Consider the following 21,430-nt stretch of genomic DNA (forward strand, 5'->3'; position numbering starts at 1 on the left):
CTCCAAGCACCCCACAGTACAGTTCGGGCGACTGACGCCTCCTTCGCACCCTCACCTGCTTTCCATACAAAAGCGAAGTTGGGTCGCCGTGTATCCGGATATCCGGTTGTGTGAAACGGCTGTGAAGTTCACGCAGGCAGGAGCGGATTCGGCTTTTCGCATTCCCCGACCAAGATGACCACGGTGCCAGACGACATTGCGCATGGGAGCCGAGCGGTGACGGAAGGCCTCAAGAAGATGTACGTCTCCAAGATCAAGCCTTTGGAGAAGAAATACGCCTTCGACGAGTTTCACTCGCCACTGCTGAGTGAAGCCGACTTTGACGCCAAGCCGACGATCCTCATGATTGGGCAGTACAGTGTCGGGAAGACGTCGTTCATTGAGTACTTGCTGGGTGAAAAGTTTCCGGGATCCCGCGTTGGCCCGGAACCAACGACGGATCGATTCTGTGCCGTCATGTACGGCGACGAACAACGCATTGTCCCTGGGAACGCCCTCGCGGTGTCGCCGGATCTGCCGTACGGTGGGCTGAGCATGTTTGGCACATCGTTCTTGAACAAGTTCGAAGCATCGCAGTTGCCGTGCAAACAACTTGAACACATGACGGTCATCGACACGCCCGGTATCTTGTCCGGCGAGAAGCAGCGCATCAGCCGTGGGTACGACTTTGTCCAAGTCGCCAAGTGGTTCGCCGAGCGTGCCGACATGGTTCTCTTGCTGTTCGATGCGCACAAGTTGGATATTTCGGATGAATTCCAGCGCGTGATTGAGGTGCTCAAGGGCCACGACGACAAGATTCGGTGTGTGCTAAACAAGTCGGACCAGATCGACCAGCAAAAGCTCATGCGGGTGTACGTTGCATGCTACATGATTACATCTCGTCGGGAGGAGCATGTGAGGACGAGAAGGGGTTTCCATGCGCAGGGGTTTTGAATTCTCTCAGAGAATGGTGAAACCAACTGAACGCTCTCTGTTGGCGGTGGCGCGTGTACTCTCCGAGCCTTCCGCGTCTGCTGCTCGGAACATGCTGCTGTGCACGTTTGACTGCAGGTTCCCGTCGAGGATATGACCTGATGGTAGGTATGGCGCGCTCATGTGGTCGATGGGCAAGGTCATGAAGACACCAGAAGTCATGCGGGTGTTCATCGGGTCGTTCTGGGACCAAGTACAGCCAACTCACCATGTTGAATTTCGCATGGAAATCCTCACACGCTTATGTAGCCGCTGATGTACACGGAAAATGCGGCGCTTTTCGAAAAGGAACGGAACGACTTGATGAGCGAGTTGCGCAAGTTGCCGTCCAACTCGGCCGTCCGAAAGGTGAGCCCCCTTCCCTCTGGCACGGGGTTAATGGATGGATGCAGGTGAACGAGCTCGTGAAGCGCACGCGGCTGGCCAAGGTTCATGCGTACTTGATTGGGCACTTGAAGGAGCAGATGCCGTTGATGATGGGCAAGGAAAAGAAGCAAGCCGAGTTGATCGCAGCGCTGCCGTCCGTCTTCCGAGAAGTCCAAAAGAAATACAACCTGCCGCCGGGCGACTTCCCCAACTTGGTAGGTCGATCCCGCTGCATGCGTTCGTGATGTGGCGATTGCAGGAGGAGTTCCAGAAGAAGCTGGAAGAACGCAAGTTTGACCTGTTCAGCAAACTCAACCTCAAGATGATCCAAGACGTGGACGAATTGATGGCTCGCGACATCCCCAAGCTGGTACGTCGATTTGTTTTTCCACGTGGATCCTGACGGGCGTCGTCGTAGATGATGTCGCTGCCGAAGAAGGACGGGTCCCGCGCCGACTCGAAGGAAGCGATCAACCCGTTCTTGTCCAAGACGATGGTAGGGTGTTGTCAGTGGCGTCAAATCTGATGGAATTGGTGCAGGACTGGGCGGTGAATCCATTCAAGGAAGAGTTCGACACAATCTTTCGCACCCTCACGGTCAACTCGATGGGCGAGGCGAGCGGCATGGCGTGCATGACGCCCCTCCTTGCCACAGGGTGCTCGCAGGAGCAACTGAAACAGATCTGGGATCTCGCCGACGTCGACAAGGACGGGTTCCTGGACTCGGAAGAGTTTGCCGTCGCCATGTACTTGTGCCATCAAGTCCGCGACGGCCACGAGTTGCCGACGTCCCTTGGCGACCATCTCATTCCGCCCAGCTTCAAGCGTTAAGCCCATCTTTCCTCTTGGCCGCGACAGAACGCGGGTAGTAATTTCACCGTTTATAACAAAGTCTAACGAGCGACCTGTGCGAGCCATCCTCGCGCTTGGCTCCCCATGCATTGTGTTCAAATCATCTACGTGGTGGGGGGAGTTTGGATCGTCACGCGTGCAGTTGCGCGAGGCTGGTGCTTGAGTCCTGACGACGACGTTGCAAACGCTGCCTGCGCCGACTCCTTCAGCTCGTCGTACGTCAGCGCTCGTTCCTCTTCTTCCACGCCGTCCCCAGCACCTCCACGCAGGTTGTGTCGGTGCGTTGTGGGGGTGCCGACTCTGGACGACGTTCGCGCCGCTGACGCGCCATTGTGTCCGGACGCTCGTGCCGTCGGCATCGTTGCCCCCGTCAAGTCATGGCACGACGGAGGCTCGAGCGACTGCTTGAACTTTTTGGCGTTTTCAAATGGAGACGTTTCGGCAAGGACGTGTGGACCATGGGTGGCGCCGCCATTGTTGCCGTGGTGGAGTAGGGAAAGGATCGATTTCTCGACGACTTGCAAGTACTCGAGCATGTTGGAATCCGTGATGTCGTTGAGGGATACCCCGTGGACGGCCGCGCCCCCCTGGCCGGTCTCGGACGACTTTTGGTTGAGCATGGTGAAGAGCGAATGCACAGTCGCTTTGACCCGGGCGAGGCGCACCCCCATCTCGTCAAATTCGGCGTCCAGGCGCTGGTTGGTCTCTTCGACAGCGGTCAACTTGGCGGTTAAAGCCCGGTACGTCGCTTTGTCGAGGACATTCGTCCCGATGCCTTCCTGGAGCTTGTACGCGTCCAGCGCCGCCGTCATCTTTTCGATTTCGACGCGGAGGTCGTCCGTTTCTTTGTGAAGGGTCTCGACGTGCTTGAACTTTTTGAAGTTGTCTTCGTCCTTTCGTTGAATCTGTGGCGCATGTGAGGTGGATCGACCAAGGCGGACGGCACCTCTTGCGCGAGTTTCTCCGCGTCCGGGATGCCCGTTTCCTGGTAGATTTTCTCAAACATTTGCTGGTACCGCAACGCTTCGGCATTGCTCGCCGTGCTGATGGCTTTGTCGTACGCAATTTTCCACGACGACAACGCGGACGTCCGGTGGATCGAGCTTTCCTGGTCCGACGACAGCTGACCACTCACGACTTCGGCTTCCGGGGCCAACTCGATCGCCCGTGCCTGCTCGGCTGCTTCCTGCTTGGACGTAGCAATCAGCATCTACGCAACACTTGTTGAGACCCGTCGACGCTAGTGGATCCAGCATACCCGCAATTCCTTAAACTCCTTTTCGTACGTGATCTGCTCCGACTCGACCAGAGCTTGGAGGTCCTGGACTTCCTTGTCGATTTGTTCCTTTGCGGCAATGCTCTTGGCCAAGTCGGCCGTCGCCCCTTCCTATCACTCGACCGTTCGACATGCCAGACCATCTCGAGTCGCTGTACCAAGCGGTGGCGGAACTCGCACGTTTCACGCTCGAGTTTTTTGTAGATCCCGTCAAACACGATGCGGTCGCGACGGACTTTGTCGATTTGTTGGCGGAGATGCTTGTTGATCGAGTCGACTTCATTCTTCTTCACGAGTGAGATCTCGAGGCGATTCTACATGCGACAAATGTGTGTGTGGCCCAGAACCAGTGCGTCGGAGACACGGCGCAGCGTACTTCGAGTGCCCGAACGCGGCGTGTGGCGGCAGCGACACTCTCCAACTTGTCATTCCGAACGTTCTCTTCTCGAAGGTGCTGGAGCTCGCGATGCCTCGCCGCCACACTCTCCTCGAGCTTCTTGATCGCGCGCTTCTCCTGCTCTATCTTGTGCGAGTACGACGTCGATTGCTTCTGGAGGCGCTTGAGTTTGGCTTGCTTCTCCGCTCCCAACATCGCCTTGGCCTCGCGCCATTCGATGCTGAGCTCCTGCTTGAGAATCTGGTTGCTCTCATGGATTTTGCGGATGACGTCCCGCTGCTCTTGCACCGTGTACCGCTTCTTTTCCATCTCGCCGTCGTCCTTCTCCGAATCGGACCCACGCGAGTCGTCGCCGTGGAGACGTAGCGGCATGCTCCCGTCGTCGAGAATGTCGTTCTCGTTCTCCATCCTTTCATTGTCAACCTCTTCCTCGTCCACACCGACGCTGTTGGCTAGCACCGCGAGCACCTCCACCGACGCCGTCAGTGGAATCATCCGATCCATTGGTCTTGGAATGTCTAGGGCGGGCGGCGCCGTTTCGAATTGTGTCCAGGGTGAAACCGTCCAGTTCGTTTGTTCGTTCAAGTGGTGCACTGCTATCGTTCGTTCGTTTGCTCATCTTAACATGTCAAACAGCATGCCACAAGAGCGTCACTTACCACAAGATGATGCCACGTCATGCACGGAACGAACGAAAGATGAGCGACGACTTCAAAGATGAATTGTAAATATTAACGTGAAAGCGCCTCCAGAGCCGCAACGAGCTCGGGGGCTGTGAGTCGCGTGGACGGGTCCTTATCGAGGAGCTGGGCAACAATGGCAGTCAGTTTGGGAGGCCAGGACGAAGGTATGTCGACGTCGGCATGGATAACGTTGTGGAGAACCATTTCTTCGGACAGCGAGCCGCGCGAGTCAAATGGATGGCGGCCGCACAGCATGATGTACAGGAGACAACCAAGCGACCACATGTCCATGCTTGGACTCACTTGGCCGATAGGACCAGACAGCATCTCGGGGGACCAGTACGTTCTGGTGCCAGAAAGCGGCGCGGACGACAGTGTCAACGCACGCTTGAGTGGAATGCGACTCGACTCCTTCGGACGAGGAATGGTCGCCGAGCCAAAGTCGATGATTTTCACTGCAATGTTGGTGGATTCGTTTCTCTTGTCTTGGACGATCATGATGTTGTCCGGCTTGAGGTCGCAGTGCACCATGCCGTGGGCGTGGAGAAAAGCCAGCGCCGAGGCGACTTGAGTTAACACGGCAATTGCATCCTGAATACGCAGTGAGTACGACACGAAAATTAGAGCCACACAAACCTGGGACGTCAACTGCTTGCGCTCAGCGACATAGTCGAACAAGGTCACGCCGTCAATGAATTCGAGCACCATGTAATGGAACCCGTCGTGGGTGAAGTGATTCGTGAGCTGGATGATGTTGGGATGGCCCCCTGCGTGTTCAACGCACATGAGGGCGTTCTTTTCTCGTTCCGCTTCGTCATATCCATCCGAGACAACCTTGACAGCCGCCATTGTCTGATCCAACTTGCTCACGCATTGCATGACCATGCCGAAAGCACCTTGGCCTAGTGTTCGGGCATTCACGAGATCGTACTCATCGTCGAAGTACCGCGGCAGCGACAGCAGTGACTCGCTTCGAGATACGGACGAGTCGCTTGAAGAAGCAGCAGCAGCAATCCCCCCGGCAGTCATGACTGCGCTCGCGACGAGGAGCACTTGCGCAGATTCTCCATCCATCCCAGCCTTTCCCGCGAGTTTCATGCACGTAAGGAGTGGCTGCGACGCCGATCGCTTGCGAACGAGGCGCGTGACGGCTTTCAAAGGCAAGCGCGCCGTCAGCGACGACATGATGAAGTCAGCCAGCGGAAATGGGAAAATGGAGCACCATGTGACAAGCGTCATAATTTCACCCGAAAAATACAATTTTTCAATTTACCTATCGAAATGTAAAGGCACGACAAGGTATAAAAAAATGTCGTGGTAGAATCGATCGACCTTTCGACTTGGCGGCGATTGATTGGCTCGTGAGAGTACCCCAAAGCATTGAATCAAGGGAATTTCTCGCCCTTGGTATCTTGTGCCGTCGGCCTGCAACCGCGGTAGGTAGGTCCCGCGGTCGGTCCGATGCGCCCATGAGTGAATGGGATGAGTTGGCGGTATAGAATGCCTGCGAGTAGCGCCGTCGTGCGCACCAACATGTGGATGCCGTCTTGACATGCTTCGAGAGCCAGTGTGGTGGTAGGCGCCATGAGGCGGTGGAGGATTCTCATAGACAAGTACAGTTGGAATTACCCCTTCATCGACAACTGAACTGGGAAACGTGGCGGGGCGACCGACTGGAGAATCCATGCTCCGTCGCGCATCGCACGGTGCGTACGCAAGCGCCACCACGAAACTTCCTTGCGCGCTTGGCGTGTATCACAATGTAGGACCCGAATGCTCGGCTGGAGTCCACCGATTGTATTAGCTTGCACAGAAGCGGGATGCTGCAGCAGCTTCTGCTTGTTGAATGCTCGCGCTCTCTTGCTCTGCGACAACGAGATAGTGGGGATGTGAAGCTTGCGACAAGATGGTAGTGAGACAGTGAGGATGTGAAGCACGCGACGTAAAGAGACGTCACGACCAGTGACTTGGTGTAGCATCGGAGGGAGGAAGCGGCCACATTTGGACTCCATGAGCAATACAGGACTGCACGCTGACGAAAGTGCATGGAAAGCGTTGGGAGATAGTATAACGAAGAACGATAGATTGATCACAAGAAGAAGTCGTCGTCACCACCAGAGCCGTCGTCAGCCCCGTCCAAATCTGCCATGACAACCTTGGCGGTGCTCGTCTTTGGTCGCTTGTTTTTTCGCTTGGTTGTTTTGCCGTCTTTTCCAACCTTCCGCTTTTTTGTGTCGTCCTATCCGTACCACGTACAATTAATTCCATCGCGACCGATCGTCCCGCGCGTACCTCCGCAGGAGGTGCCTCGTCGTCGTTGAAGCAATAATGGTCAAACGCAGTGCGGTTGTCGTCACTCTTGAACGCCTTCAGTGCCGCCTTCTTCATCTTGTCCTGCCTGAGAACCACTTGTCAAGTTTGTGCAAATCAATAGCGTCACGCACCGCTCCAAATCCTCTGCCGAATGCGGCTTCTTCGCATCAGGGAACAAATTGATGTATCGCTCGCCCTTGGGGTAGTAGTACACGTACTGGACGATGGTTTCAGTCAGGCGCTCGCTTGTGTACATAAGTGCCAGCGAGAGGTGCTTACCATCATGTCTTCTTTGGCCTGTTCGAATTGCTTTTCAAGTTCGTCTTTGTCGCTTTCGCTCGATGCCGGAGCATCCAATTGGCGCTTCAGCTTCTTCAGCAATCGCATCAAGCGGCGTCGATCGAAGAAGCGCACTTTCTTGAACTTGAGTGTGATCTCGCGACTCCTGTCTTCTTCTTGCTTGCCTTCTGTCTGCTTCTGAAGTTCCTTTAGCTCTTCTTCTTTTGCACGACGGACGTCGTCTGGCAACGTCTAGCCATATTTGCATCAGGATTCCATCAAAACGGACTACCGACCAATGCTCACTACTGGTCAACGTACATCTTTCTTCAGAAAGCGTTCAAGGTTGCGGATTTTGTTCTTGAGTGATGGGTTCTTCTTTTTTGGCTTCACTTGTGCCTTCTTCATGCGCAGAATCGTTCCTGCCGTCGGTCGCCCCATCGTTGGCCTTCCGTCGTTTCCTCTCGGTCTCCGCGGCGCTGTCAACGATTGTTGGTTGGTGGAAATCAAAGCCGGATAATTTTGAATCTTTATCCGGTCATTTGTCGAACAGGCGCCACATTGACCGCACGGACATGGCGCTATCGTTCTCGAGGACATAAAGTGCTCTCAAAGTGCACACGGCAACGTTGATGGCATGCGTCGGGCGTAGTAGCCATGCACCTTAGAGAATGAATGGAATTCAATATGGCTAAGTCATTCAATGCACTTGTAAGAGACTACAGCACTGCGAATTGAGTTTGCGTCCAACAAGGTTATCATCAGTACATGTCACGCAACATGTCCGAGCCATCCAGCCACCTGCATAAGCCGTCCCGATCGAACGCAGAGTGAAATCGAGGGGGGTATTTTGTTGGCTTGTCACGAAAACCATCGGAACGAGAGTGGCGTTGTTCGTGGAAATGTGGAGGACATGATTCCCCTCGAAAACACACGTTAATAAACTATGAATGCACTTCTTATGATCAATCAAACTGTCCACGCCCATCATGCTGCAAACCAGTTCAGGATTCAAGGCACTTATCGCTTCTTGAACCCATACTTCTTCCGCTCATAAAAGAGATCTGTCTTCGAACTCCCGACGTTTACAATCTTGGGGCACCCGTCACGGTCCTTCTCCAGCTGTGTACATTCTCGACAATAGTATGCGTCTGAAATGCCTGGGCCACCACAAATCACACACCGACCTTGGAACGTGCCGTAGTTGCATTCATCGCACACTCGAACGAGGGTCTGTGGCTTCACATACGAGTCGCACACGACGCATTTCCCGTCATCCTTTTCACATAGACGGCCGATGGCAATGCCAGGTTGCTTGCGGCACATGATCAAGTCGGGGTGGTGCTTCGCCATAGTGCCTCCGACAGGTCTGCGCTTTCTGTGGAGGGAAGAGGACCCACACTAAATAAAGCCCTGTTCGAAATTCTCCATCATACAGAAATAGTGTGCTTCAAGGTATTTCGAGCAAGAATTCCGCCAATCCTTTTCTAGAACATGTGAAGAGAGCCAATGGGCACACGCCAAGTTTAAATTTTGAAAGCATGGCCAGAGAACGCGTTTTAATTGGTGACTGCACAAACTCGGCGGCAATATAAGCCAATCAAACGTGCCCAGCGACGAAGGCGCCCCTCGAAACTGCCGCCGCGCCTGCGACCGAATTAACGGCTGCGACTATACCATACTTTCGCGCAGTTGAAATTTTACTTTACCCGAGTCTATACTATAGATAATCCAAGGGTAAGTGGAGCTGTACGTGTGGGGACGTGGACATGACTTTGGGCAGTGCACCGTGGTGCGATGGCCATGGAGCTGATGGTGTCGTGATGCATGCTAGATGGACTCTCCTGCGTCTGGAAGTGAAAACGTTTGGGGCGACATCCGCGCCGACATCCCTACCGTGACCAAGAAGAAGCGCCGTCTGCAGAAGAAGGCTCCTGGCGCGCCCAAGCGCGGCAAGTCGCCGTACATTCTGTTCTCGATGGACAAACGCGAGGAAATCAAGGCCACGATGGCCCCGAACGCGAAAGTCACGGACGTCATGCGCGCCATTGCTGATGCTTGGAGCAAAATGTCCGAGGACGAAAAAGCGCCGTGGAAAACCGCAGCTGAATCGGACAAGCAGCGCTACGAAGAAGAAATGGCCACCTATGACGGTCCGCTGCGCGTTCCGAACAAGCGTGCGAAGAAGCACCCAAACGCTCCCAAGCGCGCGTCGTCGGCATTCTTGTTCTACAGTCAAGTTATGCGTCCTCGCATCAAGTCGGAACACCAGGAGATGAAGAATACGGAAATCTCGAAGCAATTGGGCGAAGCATGGGGTAAGGCGACGAAGGCCCAGAAGGCGCCGTTTGTCGAGAAGGAGAAGGAAGACCGTGCTCGCTACAAGCGCGAAATGGAGGAATGGAACAACGCCAAGCCGGAGCGGGATTACCAAGAAGCCCACCAGCAGCAGTACAACGCCCAATATGGCTTTGACCAACTGGGCACATACGACGAAGCCTACTCCACGACCGACGTGTAAAACGACATGGTTGGCGTCGATGTAGTGTCCATATTCCCTTGTATATTCTCCTAATGCGATTTTTTGATCTCGAGAGCTCCTGTGACATCGCCGATAAATCTTCAGGGGGTCTATGCTTCTACACCTAAAGGCACAGACAGACGTATGCTACAGTGACTGCGCCATCATGGAAATCGAGTGCGATGCGAAAAAGGTAACTCGGTCGAGGTTGACGTGGCTGCAGATCTGCATGCAATGGTAACATCGCTTGGCACTGGCGTCCAGACCTTCCTGTCTTCTCGTCCTTGGCCCACTCCACGTCATGGCCCTGGTGATGATGCAGATATTGTCCATGGTGCGAGTCCGACGGACGCAACCGTTATCCGGATGAAAGTTTCGGATCTATTTTTGCACCTCGTCGCCGACGACGCTGGCTATCCGATTTGAAGAAGGGGACAACATGGAAGCACTCGTGGGCCAGGTTCATCTTCCTGCGGCAAGTCTTGCGATGGCAGGAATCGATTTGACCTCATCATGCTTGTAGGAGATCCAAAGCATGACTGAGAGAGACTTTCTCGCCAAAACCAACGTCGAACTCGCGTTTGTACGAGTGCCTCGCTCCCTTTGATCGCCGACTGATGAGTTCCACAGGGACTTACACGTGACGAAGCTATTGCACGGCGATTGCTGCATGGAGTGAATAGAGTCACACCGCCTGTCAACTGCCCGTCCTGGGTGTGCTGTCTGCTCCCATGCATCATGCGCACAGAAGGCATGCGACTATACACAAACCACTCTCCGAAGGAAGTCAACGTTATGCGGAGTGGAAAGAAACTTTGCATGGATGCTGCAAGTTTGGTCTTTGGCGACGTCGTCATTTTCAAAGGTACGTCGTCGTCCATCCATTTTACAGACGTGTTACATCTCCATGTAGCTGGCGACACCGTGGCCGCGGACTGCCGCCTCCTGGAATGCTCGGAAGACTTTACGGTGGATTTAAGCTCGCTAGCGAACGAAAAGATTCCCCGGGTGTGTTCGGTGCAGTGCACGGACAAGGAGAATGGCGTCCTGAGCCGGAACATGGTGTTCATGGCGACGTCGGTTGTCAAAGGGGATGCCATTGGGGTCGTTGTTGCGACTGGAGACAACACGGTATGGGGCCAGCTGATCTCCAACCACAAATGGCCGCTCGCGACAGACAACCAGAGCGCTGAGAGCGAGCGATTCATCGGCAACAAAGCTTAGTCCGTTGGCACTGCTTCAACATAAAACAATCAAACGACACGTTTACTCGTTCGTTCGTATTCAATTCGCGGCTGTTCAGTTGAACGAAAGATAGGATTCCATGGATTGTCTTTATCGACTTTATCGACGAGGGGCTCCACCACCAGCTGCAGGGGCGGCGCCAGCCGCAGGAGCGTCGCCGCCGCCGCTGATAAGCAGGACGAGTACAGGCACGATGATGTACCACTACAAGTCAAGACCACAGGAATGAAAAAATTGGCTGAGGGAGCCTGGCGAGAATGGCTTACGTATCGGCGGAAGAAGCTCTGCGATTCCTCGGGAGGGGGGGCATTTTCATCTCGGACGGGTTCGACACCTGGTGGAACGGCGACTTTGGCGGCACTTGCGGCGGCAATAACTCGCGGAACTCTAACATTATGGTGTGAAATGAGAAGAATGGGAGGCAGGCAATGGTTGTGTACTCAGGGCCGTCGATTGGCACCGCGACCGAGCCGGTGCTGGAGAAGCTCGCGTCTTTGATCACGCGCTACAAACATGAACACGCCCATGGTCCGTTAGCGGTAGTTGTATGAATGTGGTGTTTTGTTAGTGAATACCTTGCCAACATTGGCGCATTCCGATGGAGACAGGGCCGGCGTGCGGAACTCGATGCTGATGAGGTGACCGACATCATTCACGTGGAAGGAAAGCTCTTCGCGGAAGCGGTTCTTGACCAAAAAGCACTGCGTCGCGCCGTAAGCATATCGTTTAGAACAACGGAGACGTACCACCGGCACAGACGCCATGACGAAAGCGGAGTTTGGGTTCCCAGGCTGAGATTTCGCGCGAACAGTATAAAAACCATTTTGGGACAACAATGTCTACAGAAAGCATGAGTTGATGTGCGATTATTCGTGGCAGAACAAACTTGGAACGCGGCACGTTGAGCGTCGTTGAGGACGACTTTAGTGGGGAACGTGACAGTGGGCTTGGCACGCTCAAAGTCGATGGAAACTTCACCGCGGGAGGAAAACGACCCAACAACACCTTCAGTGGAGATGGAGTGTTCCAAGTCCAGTGAGTACCCGCGCTTGGTGTGGACAAGGGACTGGGTGTTCAAGTCACCGTCGTCAAATCCCATTCTAACCACATACTCGAGATCCACGATGGAGGTGCAAGATAAACAAACCGGGTCTCGCTTTCACGGGGGTCGCAACGGGCCACTTGCAACACCAGAGCCATGCATGCAAAGACCGCTAGCTTCACGAGTCGCATCGTCATCTTGTCGCTGCCGTCGTCGTCGTCGACGGCACCAAAGTCTTGTCGGCGGCACCCACCTCTAGTTCAAAACCTGCTCTCTAAGGTACGCTCCACCTGAGTACGTGCGATTTCAAGTAAGTACAGTTCGATCGCACTTACACGCTGTATGGTTTTTGCGCCGGTGCAGCTTGCTCCAGTGAACATTCGGGAAAATCAAAACATGCCAGACATCACCGCCACGGCCGCCGCGCCCGTCCTGGGAAAGTCTGGTAAGAAGATCTGCTGCTCGTGCCCTGAGACCAAAGCCGCGCGCGACTTGTGCGTCGTGAACCACGGCGAAGAGAACTGCGCCGACGTCATTGAAGCCCACAAGCGGTGCCTGCGTGCTGAAGGATTCAAGGTCAAGTAAGACACTTGTGTCATTATGATGATGGAGCAATCCCTTCCACAAAGTATATTATCACAACCATATTCATTGCCCCTATGACCTCAGATAAGTCCTCGCACTCTGTTGTTACAGGCGAGCACTCGCACCAAAAACAAACTCCCCGCCATCAAGGACAATCACGTCGCGCTCCACGACACGCGTCTGAAAGTGCACGGTCGACGTGCCATCAACGCGCCACACCCTCGTTTCTAATGTTTCGCCAGGGATGCACGGTTTCGTCATACGCACACTCATCTTGCGAAAAGCGGTCGGATCATTGTCGCAACATAGATGCAATAAGGCGCGCGCAGCGACCCCCATGCTGCACAAGCCATGCAGGATAGGTTCTTGGAAGCCTAAGGCCTGGGCCATGTCTTGGTCACAATGCAGCGGGTTGTAGTCTCTAAGAGCTAGCTTAAGGAAACGCAATAGCAGCGATCACGTACCCAGAGAGACGGTAGAAGAGTGCTTGGGTTGGCGACGTAGGAAGCGCTAGCGACGCATCGGGTTTACGTTGAGGCATCTTGGGCTTCTTTGGGGCCTTCGGACCGACACCTTTGAACGAGGACTCGAATCCTCGCAGAAACGAGCTCATGACAATGGTGCACAACGGAAGGTTGTCCATGTCGTCGACGAGCTTGAACTCAGTTTCGAGGAGTGCAGAAGATGCACCTTTGGGGTGGAAGGACAGGACGCGGCGATGGCATGTCACCGCGGCACCTGTGGCAGGTAGCGGTCGGTGGATTTCGATGCTTTGCTCAGCATGAAGTGTGCCAGCAGGGTTAAACGATGGAATTCCCGACGGAAACCACGAAAGGTTCGGGGGAGGGTACGCCACTGTGTCTTGCGAGGTGCCTTTGAAGAGAAGGACGACCGGGTACAGCGGGAACGCAGCGAACTTGTCTTGCAGTTCCGAAGTAAACTTGGAATCGACGTTCTTGTCCCGCTCCCCGCGAGGGTAATAACCGCATCCGATCCCAAGCGCATAGATCAGCAGGTCGCGCTGCGTGTAGGACGCCTTGAAGTTGCCAGTTGTCGTCAGCATGTTCTCTAGGCTCGCCATGGAGTCTGCGGCAGACACAATCCTGAAGTCATGGAATTGTGTTGAGGTAAACAGGTGTGATCCGGATAATATGTTTCCGGATAATGCATGTCAACTTCCTCGATTGCAGTACGAACCGATGGAGGATGCGCTGAGCCGCCATGAGACCCAATTTAACCATTACGCAGTACCAAGCCATCTGCGAGAGACTGCCTTGCGCAAAGTGATGGAGAACGATGTCACGGCGCCATGGATTTTGCAAGACAATGCCGTGGTCGTGGCGGCGGAAGAGATGGCGTCGGAAGCAGATGTGTGGGTCCTTGACCACTTGTGGCTCTTCCAAACGGCCAAAGATGCCGCCGACCAGCTGAAAGGAAACGATTCGTTGCGCGAGGAAATGCTGACCATCTCTCGCCACTTTGCCAAGTCGTCTTCGACTAACAAAGACATCGACTCCCTCGTCGAGTGGATTGTCGTGCATCTCGTGCATTGCGCGTACAGCATCAAGTTTGGACACACTGCTTCCGACGTATACCATTACGTGCTAGCGAACGTCGGCTCCATGTTCGATTTTGCACTGTCGCTATGTTGATGGGTTGATGATTCGGGCTTAGGTTGGAATGCGCCAAGGACAACGCAGCGATCAACGTCCAGGTCGCGCCGCTCTACTGTACACCAAGTGCTGCCATCGTCTTGGAGTTACATGGCACTTGTAGACATGGACGAGGGTCGGCTCGTGTCGCTCATGTGGGCCGTCCAACCCATCGCCAAGGGCGATAAGCTGGTGCGGCCGCATGCGACCAAGATTTCACTCATCCAGTTGGGTAAGCAAACGTACTGGGAAACTCGCTACGAAGAAGAGGACGAGTTTGATTGGTACTGCGGCTACGAACACCTGAAGGACGTGCTCAGGCGCCACGTCCAGCCGTCGCAAACGGTGCTGTTGGCTGGCACGGGGGCTAGCACATTGCCCATCGACATGATTCGAGACGGGTCTGTGGCCGACATTTGCAGCGTGCTAGACAAATAGTTGTTGTAGGTTTACGAACGTGGTCGCGATCGACTACGCCGCCAACGTTGTCGAGAAGGTCCGCGCCAAGTATTCGTCGTCGCGTGCGAAGTTTATCCAAGCAGACATGACCAACATGGAGGGCTTTGACGACGGCTCCTTTAACTGCATCCTGGACAAGGGATGTCTTGATACGATGCTCCTCGCGCCTGAAACCCAAGTCGAATCCAACGTGTGGAAAACAGTCACGCCGGACAACGCGGCCGAGTTCAACGAGGCTTCGGCCGTCATGCGCGAGTGCATGCGGCTGCTGGCGCCGGATGGCATATTCCTCCTGATCTCGTACGGGAGTCCGACAAATCGCATCGGGCTTTTGGACTGGCCGACAGACGTGCCAGGGTTCGTGTGGGAGGTCCTGGAGTGTCTTGAGCTGAGCCCGACCAACAGCGGCAGCATCGCCCAGCCATTTTTCATCTACGTCCTGCAAAAGCAGGTTGTAGGCTCGACGGAAGGAGCGGTGGACGGCCAAGATTGAATAAAACGTGCGATTTTCCAATGTTACGACACATGCACAGTAAAGTCGACGTTGCGTGGAATCGCGGCAAATTGGTCATACTCGGAACCGAGCTGCTTGAGCAGGTAGCGCCACAGGTTCTTCGCGGGAGACCGAATTGCCATGGACAGCGGTGCCGTCACCATGATCCACGAGCCCACATCGAGTTCTTTTTGGAGCAACTGGGGCGTCCATCCCGCGTACCCATTGAAGAATACGACCTAGGCGGCGACACATGAGCGATATACCAGGGTCGAATATCTCCACCTCGTTGGGATTCGAGTTAGGCAACTTTGCAAAGTCCATGAGATTCCCACCTACGAAGAGGGGGCTCGAATCGTGCAGGGATGTGGCATTCACGGCGGTGCCTCCAATGTTGGGCTGCGCATGCAAAAACTGCGTTGACACGTGCGTGTGAGAGACTCCAAGAGGTCGCATCGATAGCAACGACGCACCTGAACGGACCCGCCGCCGACAGGTCCGCCGTAGTGCACTTGATGGGAGCCAAAGAGAGGCTTGAGGTGGGTGTCGACCCCGTAATTTGGCCACAACGTGTGCCTGTTGCCAGCTTTTTCATTAACAATAAAGCCCGTCGTGCCCACTGCACTGTGACTCGTGACCAGAACCACCGTTTGCTCAAATGGCCGGTAGAGCATCGGATGTGCGATCAAAAACACACCGCTGCGGATTCGTCTGGAAGCCATCAAGTGAGTGGATCAAGTGCGTTGTGAGAAGTGGGCGACGAACTTGGTGAGCGCCACAGGAGACGAAGGTGGGGAAGCCGAGGATGGTGAGCTCAATAGTTCGTAAGTTCGAGTAGGAAGGAAAGGGGACTCCTTGAGGAGGCCATATTGGCGAGCGACATGCAACTTTTCGCCCATGAAGCGCAATGCGAGGAACGCAGCGCCGAGATCTCCAGTCGACGATCGGAATGCACGTCGAAGGACTTCAGCGGCCGAAGTATGTGGCAAGTAGTACTATGATATTCGTCAGCATCGTTGTGACAGTGTTCACGTGTTTGTGCAGATGCAAAGAATCCCGCGTACCACTTTGTTTTCCCCCAGTAAGCTGGAGATGGCCTTCTGACACTGAAAGTTCTCGGGGACTTCCGCACGAGAAAGGAGAGCTTTGACCGCCGCATGATTGTCCATAAGCTTTGCATGCCGCAGCAGTTCTCGATACACCGATCGAATGACCCTCGCGGACATCGTTGCTCGGTCGGTGCTTGACGTCAGTGCGGCTCGTTTTGCCTGACAATTGTATGGACATATTTGATTGGTCAAAAATATTCGTGAAATAAGCCAATCATTGAAGTTAATTTTGGATCTTTCTGCGAACAGTCATTGTGATGTCGTCGCTGCCAACGGCCGCCAGTGGCTCGACCGTCGATCCAGGCATCGTGCGCTTCCAGGCGGTTTTTCGAGGCAGCAGATCGCGAAAGCTCCACGTTGAGCGTGTCAAGAAGAACCTAGGTAGGCTGCGTCCGTGGAGGGTTTTCCAAACAATGTCATCCATCCATCCCCTCATAGCATGGGCGCCGTACGTACCATGCAGCCACGATGCCGTGGAGGCGATGCTGCGCCTGGCAAATGTAAATGAAGCGGATGTTGTGCTAGACATCGGGTGTGGCGACGGACGCATCGTGTTTGCGGCCGTCGAGGCACCGTTTTTCGCTCGCCATGCCATCGGAGTTGACATCGATTCCGCACTTATTGCGCAATGTCGTCGCCGTCAAGCGCATCGACCCGATGCCACGATGAACGTTTCGTTTATCTTGGACGATTGGGTGCACGTTGACACGTCGGCCGTGACTGTAGTGACCCTCTTCTTCCTCCCCCACCCCAGCATCGCCCGCGACCTCGCGCTCAAATGCACACCCGGCACGCGCATCGTCACGTACGTGTTTGAGATCCCGGAGTGGACCCCAGTCAGCACGAGTTCGACGGTGCCGTTTCTAAAGGAGCACGGCGAGTCGCCGCTGTATCTATACCAGTTGTAGGACGAATAATGAACGACAACGACTCGATTGAACGCATAGCAAGACAAAGAGGGTCCGTCTAGACGATGTTGCCGGGAGGACCTTGGCTGCGCCGCTTCGCTTTGGCCCGGATTCGTTCTTCCATCGTCCCTCGGATGCAACACCGAAACACCTTGAGCTTGAAACTCGAGATCAAAAACAGAATCGACCCGACGAGCCGGAACAGATTGAAAACCGCGACCGTGTAAAAGAGAAACTTGAGGTAGTTCAGCCCTTGCTGGCCGGCCTCGTTGACGTCGAGCACAATCACCGAGTACGCAAACCCCATGTTGCACATGAGCCAAAAGATGAGCAGCGTCGATCGGAATCGTTGGAACGACCCTTCCATTTCGTCTTTGATCTTGGCTTCTTTGGCCTTGCGTGCCTCTTCCGCCTTCTTCTTCTCAACAGCGTCTTTGAAGTTACCCTTGCCACCGCTCGCCTTTGGGCCATGGCCCTCCGAGCTCTCGAGCCCTTTCGTGCCCCAACTCAAATCGTGCAGGTTGCAGAACGAGTACGTGTTCAGGATGTTGACAAACGTCGGCAGCAGCGCCATGTATTGCACAAACGTGAGCACGATGTGATGCAGCTCGCAGTGCAACGCGGACGCGAGGAAAAACACCCCCGCCGACGCGACAAAGGCCGCGGCGTCCACGATCTTGAAATTTTCCAAAATGCTTTGGATGTCCGAGATTTTCAGCCTACAGCAGCGATACCACGATCCGTGTCAAACCAGCGCCAAACAAACACCGACGCGTCGTACCCCTGCTTGAACTTGTCGATGATGGGCTTGAGAATGAATCCCACCGCAATCACAGTCGTCAACGTCATCACGAGCGCGTAGAAGACAGCCGTCAGCCGGTACAAGTTTCTATCGTGTGAGCCACCCTCGTGAGTGCATCCGTCGGGCGGTCGAGAACATACTTGATGTGCTTGGGCTTGTTTCCAAGACCGGCAACCAGCTGCACAAGAAACGACGACCCGTACAGCAGCGAGAAGATTTGGACCGCGATTTGCTTGGCACCGGGGGAGATCTTGGTCGTGGGGATGTAGCCCCAGTTGTCATCGAGGAATCCAATGATGACGAGGTAGTACGTAACAAGGAAAAAGTTGGCCGGCAGAATCCACGACAGCGCGACGTTGGCCGTCATGTACGCGTACTGGATGCACAAAAAGAACTTGCGCATGTACGAATGGTTGGACTCGGTGTAGACGCGACCCCAATTCAGAATCGTGTACACGAGCGCGAAGAACGACCCGTTGAGCCACCGCCGTCGCTGCCCGATGAGTGCGGTCAGGTCGGTCGGGACGTCCGTGCGCGCGATCGCGTCTTTGACGTACTGCATCGTCCAGCGCTGGCCCTTGCGCGCAAGGAGCTCAAAACACAAGATTCGATCTTCGGCCAGGTACATGTTTCCTTGGAACGCGCCGAGGACGTGCATGGGTGTTGTGAGCGACTTGAAGTACGCTTGCAGCGGCGCACCCCGGATGGCCTTGTATCGGTACGCGGAAAACGCCCCCGGTAGCACCGAAATGAACCCGAACACGCTTTCGAGGCTCTTGTCCATGATGTTGGAGATTTTGTACTCGAAATGCTGAGCTGCGATGACCCAGTTGCACAGGTGCGGGATCGGCCGGTCCACGGCAATTTCGCCACACGTGCCACCGATCTGCGGGTCCAGTTCCATGGCGGCAAGAAGCAGGTAAAATGCGCGCGCCGTCGGCATCGTGCCCACATCCAACAGAACCGTGTACTCGGGCTGAATTTGCTCTGCGAACGCGTTAAAATACCACTCGTGCGAGTTGAGTTTGCCCGCATTGTGCTCTTTGAGAGCAAATACGACCTGCGTCGGTGGGTACAAATGCTGCGACGTGACGCTCTCCGCAATGTCCTTGCCCTTCTTGAGCTGCACGCAAAACTCAAAGAGATGGCACTGCACGTCGACACCGACCATCATGATGTTCATAGCGTCTTCGTCAAAAACGCCGACATCGCGGAGAAAGGCGAGCGTTCCCTTGTTCGCCTTGGTGCGGCCGTCGCTGACGACGCACACGAGGATGTTCTTCCACGCGTCATCGCCTTCGTACCCAGGCAACCGCTTGCTCTTGATGTGCTCGATGTTGTTGGCCACTTTTTTCAGCGTCGAGTACATTTCGACTTCGTCTTCGTTGTACATGGTGATGACAACCATGAGCTGCGGCGACCGCCCTTCCTCAATGCAATGGAGCCGGTAGCCCTCGTTTGTAAAGTCCGACACGACTTTGTTGGCGCATGGCGTGTAGTACATCGTGCGAAGTTCGGAGGGGCTGTGCGCGCTAATCGGCCCAGCGCACTTCCCAAGTCTGTTCACCATGTCGACACCGACCTTGAACGAGTCGCGCTTCGGAGCAGCCCCAACGCGCCCAGACTCGATCTGCACTCAATTTCATCACAACGCATGTCGAATGCGAGAGGGGAGCGTACCCAGCGATTCAATGTTTCGGCCCATGCAATGACTTGGGTCGCTTTTTGATTGAGCAGTGACCGTACGTGCATGTCGGTTTCGCGCTCGTGCACAATGCAAAGCATTTCACCGCCGTCAAGAAAACTCCGCACGGCAGATTCGTATCGCTCTTCGCTCTCAGCAGTCACCCCGACCGCGATCAATCGAAAAGCTTCTTCCGTTGTTGCTGGTACTGCATTCACAGCGATTGCATTGCTTTGACGCTGACGCTGAACTCCTTCTATCACCATTTGAGGGTCAGCCATGTGATTCACCATGTGCGGAGCTTGGTAAGGCTGCTGCTGGAGCTGTTGCTGCGCGTAGTGGTGACGTGTCGTATTCGACGATTGCGAGTATTGATGATGAAGAGGCTGTCGACTGTTGTCCGGTGCCGCGCGATGGGGTGTCCCTGCTTCCAAGTACGACCCATTTTGAACATCCGCGCTGGAGTCTTGCCACACAGGAACACCCAGGAGCGCGTTGTTTTGCTGATTGAAATCATCGTCGCTGTCGCGGGAGTTGTTTGAGTCTTGTCGCATCTGCGGTGGTCCGCGAGGTGGGTGTCCTCTACCTGCCCGAGCGTTATTACCAGAAGATCCGCCTGCTGGTCCACCGCCGCCTCTGGCCGCGTAGTTCCGTCGCGACGACATGGCCGCTTCCTGCGAAGTAGAAGAATACGCGTGAAACCTTCGATTCCCTCAATATTGTGTCATTACATGCACTTTTCAGTCCATGGTTATCCGGATGATCTCGCGATTCATGGGATTTCAGTATAGAACTTCATCGGATGAAATTCACGAACATTGATGTCTCTGTAGTTATCCGGATCGGGACGATACCCTTTACGTTGTCGCTACTTCTTGGACGACAAGGATGCATCCCTACTCAACCTCTTACCTTGCACATCGCTTCACTCTACAAAGCTCACTGTTGAATCACATGTATGGAGGTGGTGGAAGTTTGGCTCACACTACGTGTCGGGAGCGCCATGGGCTGTTTGCGCACCCTCAACTTTGTAGAAACGGGCGACTGGTTCGTCGATTTGTATTGGATCGAATATATACATAAAATCAAAATTTTCTGTGTTTCGATGAGAATCAAATCTTCGTAGTTGAGGGACGAAACGAACATCTCACCGTCACATTGAAATGCACCGCTCGAGATATATCGAGACCACAGGATTACAGTGTATTTGGTGAGAATTTGTCGTGGCGGCGGAAGAACCTTTGTCGATGTTTCATGTCGCGTTGGTGGGAGTGTGACACAGCCAACCTGTTAGCAGGCAAGCTTGGAAGCATGGGCTGCCAAGGCACCGAGTCCAGCGTCAGGACGTGCGGTATAAATGCCGTGAATTGTCGTGCACGAATAGTGAATAGAGTGCAGTCAGTGCTCACTTGTATGTGTTGATACTGAAACACCTGGCCAATATTCCTGAGAGTCTTTTTCGGAATCTTCATTTATTTTTCAACGCAATGTTTTGAAATTGTTTACTGTTCGACCGAAATTTTGGATTTGGACATGCCACCCTTCCGCCGACCTTTCGGCAAGTGACATGTCGTGAAAAAATTGTGATTCGTGGTGAACCGCAAACTTCGCGACTGTTTGGTCTGCTGGGACCTGATGGCGTGTTGGACGATGGCGACGCGGTCAACAAACTTTCGACTGTGCGATGTTCTGGCTGGCAATGCTGCTGCAGTTTTGTTCACTCGGGTTCTGCTCAAGTGTTCCCCGGAGCCAAGTCAGCGTGGGTGAAATTTGTATCGACGCCACGACAAAA

The 21,430-nt window shown here is 54.4% G+C and overlaps 13 protein-coding genes across 16 annotated transcripts; 5 read left to right on the forward strand and 8 right to left on the reverse strand.

The window, feature by feature from the left end:
• The first annotated feature begins 142 nt into the window (after positions 1-142).
• On the forward strand, positions 143-2,275 carry H310_06767 (hypothetical protein). The gene is made up of 7 exons (XM_008871943.1): positions 143-851; positions 1,081-1,165; positions 1,222-1,320; positions 1,365-1,553; positions 1,598-1,708; positions 1,757-1,834; positions 1,879-2,275. The coding sequence occupies exons 1-7, from the start codon at positions 175-177 to the stop codon at positions 2,167-2,169; spliced, it is 1,530 nt and encodes a 509-aa protein (XP_008870165.1). The 5' UTR covers positions 143-174; the 3' UTR covers positions 2,170-2,275.
• On the reverse strand, positions 2,177-4,402 carry H310_06768 (hypothetical protein). The gene is made up of 5 exons (XM_008871944.1): positions 3,843-4,402; positions 3,625-3,780; positions 3,449-3,577; positions 3,137-3,400; positions 2,177-3,095 (listed from the first exon to the last, which is right to left on the reverse strand). Exons 1-5 carry the CDS (start codon positions 4,365-4,367, stop codon positions 2,295-2,297), a joined length of 1,875 nt encoding a protein of 624 aa, XP_008870166.1. The 5' UTR covers positions 4,368-4,402; the 3' UTR covers positions 2,177-2,294.
• Positions 4,403-4,562: 160 nt separating this feature from the next.
• Positions 4,563-5,776, reverse strand: H310_06769. Of its 2 annotated transcripts, XM_008871946.1 has the most exons (3): positions 5,493-5,776; positions 5,183-5,448; positions 4,563-5,137 (listed from the first exon to the last, which is right to left on the reverse strand). In XM_008871946.1, exons 2-3 carry the CDS (start codon positions 5,429-5,431, stop codon positions 4,595-4,597), a joined length of 792 nt encoding a protein of 263 aa, XP_008870168.1. In that variant the 5' UTR covers positions 5,432-5,448; positions 5,493-5,776; the 3' UTR covers positions 4,563-4,594. The 2 variants fall into 2 exon arrangements, with proteins under 2 accessions (XP_008870168.1, XP_008870167.1); XM_008871945.1 differs by having other exon boundaries at positions 5,183-5,776.
• Positions 5,777-6,587: 811 nt separating this feature from the next.
• Positions 6,588-7,626, reverse strand: H310_06770 (hypothetical protein). The gene is made up of 5 exons (XM_008871947.1): positions 7,460-7,626; positions 7,139-7,390; positions 6,991-7,076; positions 6,839-6,944; positions 6,588-6,785 (listed from the first exon to the last, which is right to left on the reverse strand). Exons 1-5 carry the CDS (start codon positions 7,577-7,579, stop codon positions 6,636-6,638), a joined length of 714 nt encoding a protein of 237 aa, XP_008870169.1. The 5' UTR covers positions 7,580-7,626; the 3' UTR covers positions 6,588-6,635.
• Positions 7,627-7,981: 355 nt separating this feature from the next.
• On the reverse strand, positions 7,982-8,545 carry H310_06771 (PHD finger-like domain-containing protein 5A). Its single transcript, XM_008871948.1, has one exon. The coding sequence runs from the start codon at positions 8,489-8,491 to the stop codon at positions 8,159-8,161; it is 333 nt and encodes a 110-aa protein (XP_008870170.1). The 5' UTR covers positions 8,492-8,545; the 3' UTR covers positions 7,982-8,158.
• A 290-nt stretch (positions 8,546-8,835) lies between these two features.
• Positions 8,836-9,734, forward strand: H310_06772 (hypothetical protein). Its single transcript, XM_008871949.1, has 2 exons — positions 8,836-8,875; positions 8,973-9,734. The coding sequence occupies exon 2, from the start codon at positions 8,973-8,975 to the stop codon at positions 9,657-9,659; it is 687 nt and encodes a 228-aa protein (XP_008870171.1). The 5' UTR covers positions 8,836-8,875; the 3' UTR covers positions 9,660-9,734.
• A 311-nt stretch (positions 9,735-10,045) lies between these two features.
• On the forward strand, positions 10,046-10,984 carry H310_06773 (hypothetical protein). The gene is made up of 4 exons (XM_008871950.1): positions 10,046-10,134; positions 10,183-10,242; positions 10,290-10,524; positions 10,573-10,984. The coding sequence occupies exons 1-4, from the start codon at positions 10,099-10,101 to the stop codon at positions 10,881-10,883; spliced, it is 642 nt and encodes a 213-aa protein (XP_008870172.1). The 5' UTR covers positions 10,046-10,098; the 3' UTR covers positions 10,884-10,984.
• Positions 10,920-12,213, reverse strand: H310_06774. Of its 2 annotated transcripts, XM_008871951.1 has the most exons (7): positions 12,052-12,213; positions 11,791-12,004; positions 11,651-11,743; positions 11,480-11,605; positions 11,345-11,409; positions 11,171-11,291; positions 10,920-11,108 (listed from the first exon to the last, which is right to left on the reverse strand). In XM_008871951.1, exons 1-7 carry the CDS (start codon positions 12,141-12,143, stop codon positions 11,004-11,006), a joined length of 816 nt encoding a protein of 271 aa, XP_008870173.1. In that variant the 5' UTR covers positions 12,144-12,213; the 3' UTR covers positions 10,920-11,003. The 2 variants fall into 2 exon arrangements, with proteins under 2 accessions (XP_008870173.1, XP_008870174.1); XM_008871952.1 differs by having other exon boundaries at positions 11,791-12,213.
• Positions 12,214-12,328: 115 nt separating this feature from the next.
• On the reverse strand, positions 12,329-13,638 carry H310_06775 (hypothetical protein). The gene is made up of 2 exons (XM_008871953.1): positions 12,996-13,638; positions 12,329-12,952 (listed from the first exon to the last, which is right to left on the reverse strand). The coding sequence occupies exons 1-2, from the start codon at positions 13,610-13,612 to the stop codon at positions 12,637-12,639; spliced, it is 933 nt and encodes a 310-aa protein (XP_008870175.1). The 5' UTR covers positions 13,613-13,638; the 3' UTR covers positions 12,329-12,636.
• An 85-nt stretch (positions 13,639-13,723) lies between these two features.
• On the forward strand, positions 13,724-15,162 carry H310_06776 (hypothetical protein). The gene is made up of 4 exons (XM_008871954.1): positions 13,724-14,155; positions 14,206-14,261; positions 14,308-14,584; positions 14,631-15,162. The coding sequence occupies exons 1-4, from the start codon at positions 13,731-13,733 to the stop codon at positions 15,133-15,135; spliced, it is 1,263 nt and encodes a 420-aa protein (XP_008870176.1). The 5' UTR covers positions 13,724-13,730; the 3' UTR covers positions 15,136-15,162.
• H310_06777 (hypothetical protein) lies at positions 15,143-16,361 on the reverse strand (the record flags this gene model as incomplete). The annotated part of the gene is made up of 5 exons (XM_008871955.1): positions 15,143-15,374; positions 15,421-15,549; positions 15,609-15,846; positions 15,901-16,130; positions 16,200-16,361. 5 exons carry the CDS (start codon positions 16,359-16,361, stop codon positions 15,159-15,161), a joined length of 975 nt encoding a protein of 324 aa, XP_008870177.1. The 3' UTR covers positions 15,143-15,158.
• A 140-nt stretch (positions 16,362-16,501) lies between these two features.
• Positions 16,502-17,152, forward strand: H310_06778 (hypothetical protein; the record flags this gene model as incomplete). Its single annotated transcript, XM_008871956.1, has 2 exons — positions 16,502-16,625; positions 16,683-17,152. 2 exons carry the CDS (start codon positions 16,502-16,504, stop codon positions 17,150-17,152), a joined length of 594 nt encoding a protein of 197 aa, XP_008870178.1.
• A 2-nt stretch (positions 17,153-17,154) lies between these two features.
• H310_06779 lies at positions 17,155-20,345 on the reverse strand. 2 transcript variants are annotated; one of them, XM_008871957.1, is made up of 4 exons: positions 19,635-20,345; positions 18,095-19,584; positions 17,934-18,041; positions 17,155-17,871 (listed from the first exon to the last, which is right to left on the reverse strand). In XM_008871957.1, exons 1-4 carry the CDS (start codon positions 20,301-20,303, stop codon positions 17,211-17,213), a joined length of 2,928 nt encoding a protein of 975 aa, XP_008870179.1. In that variant the 5' UTR covers positions 20,304-20,345; the 3' UTR covers positions 17,155-17,210. The 2 variants fall into 2 exon arrangements, with proteins under 2 accessions (XP_008870179.1, XP_008870180.1); XM_008871958.1 differs by having other exon boundaries at positions 17,934-19,584; positions 19,635-20,192.
• Between the last annotated feature and the right edge of the window lie 1,085 nt (positions 20,346-21,430).

Source organism: Aphanomyces invadans, assembly GCF_000520115.1.
Source record: "Aphanomyces invadans strain NJM9701 unplaced genomic scaffold supercont1.12, whole genome shotgun sequence".
Classification (NCBI taxonomy): Eukaryota; Oomycota; class Saprolegniomycetes; order Saprolegniales; family Verrucalvaceae; genus Aphanomyces; species Aphanomyces invadans.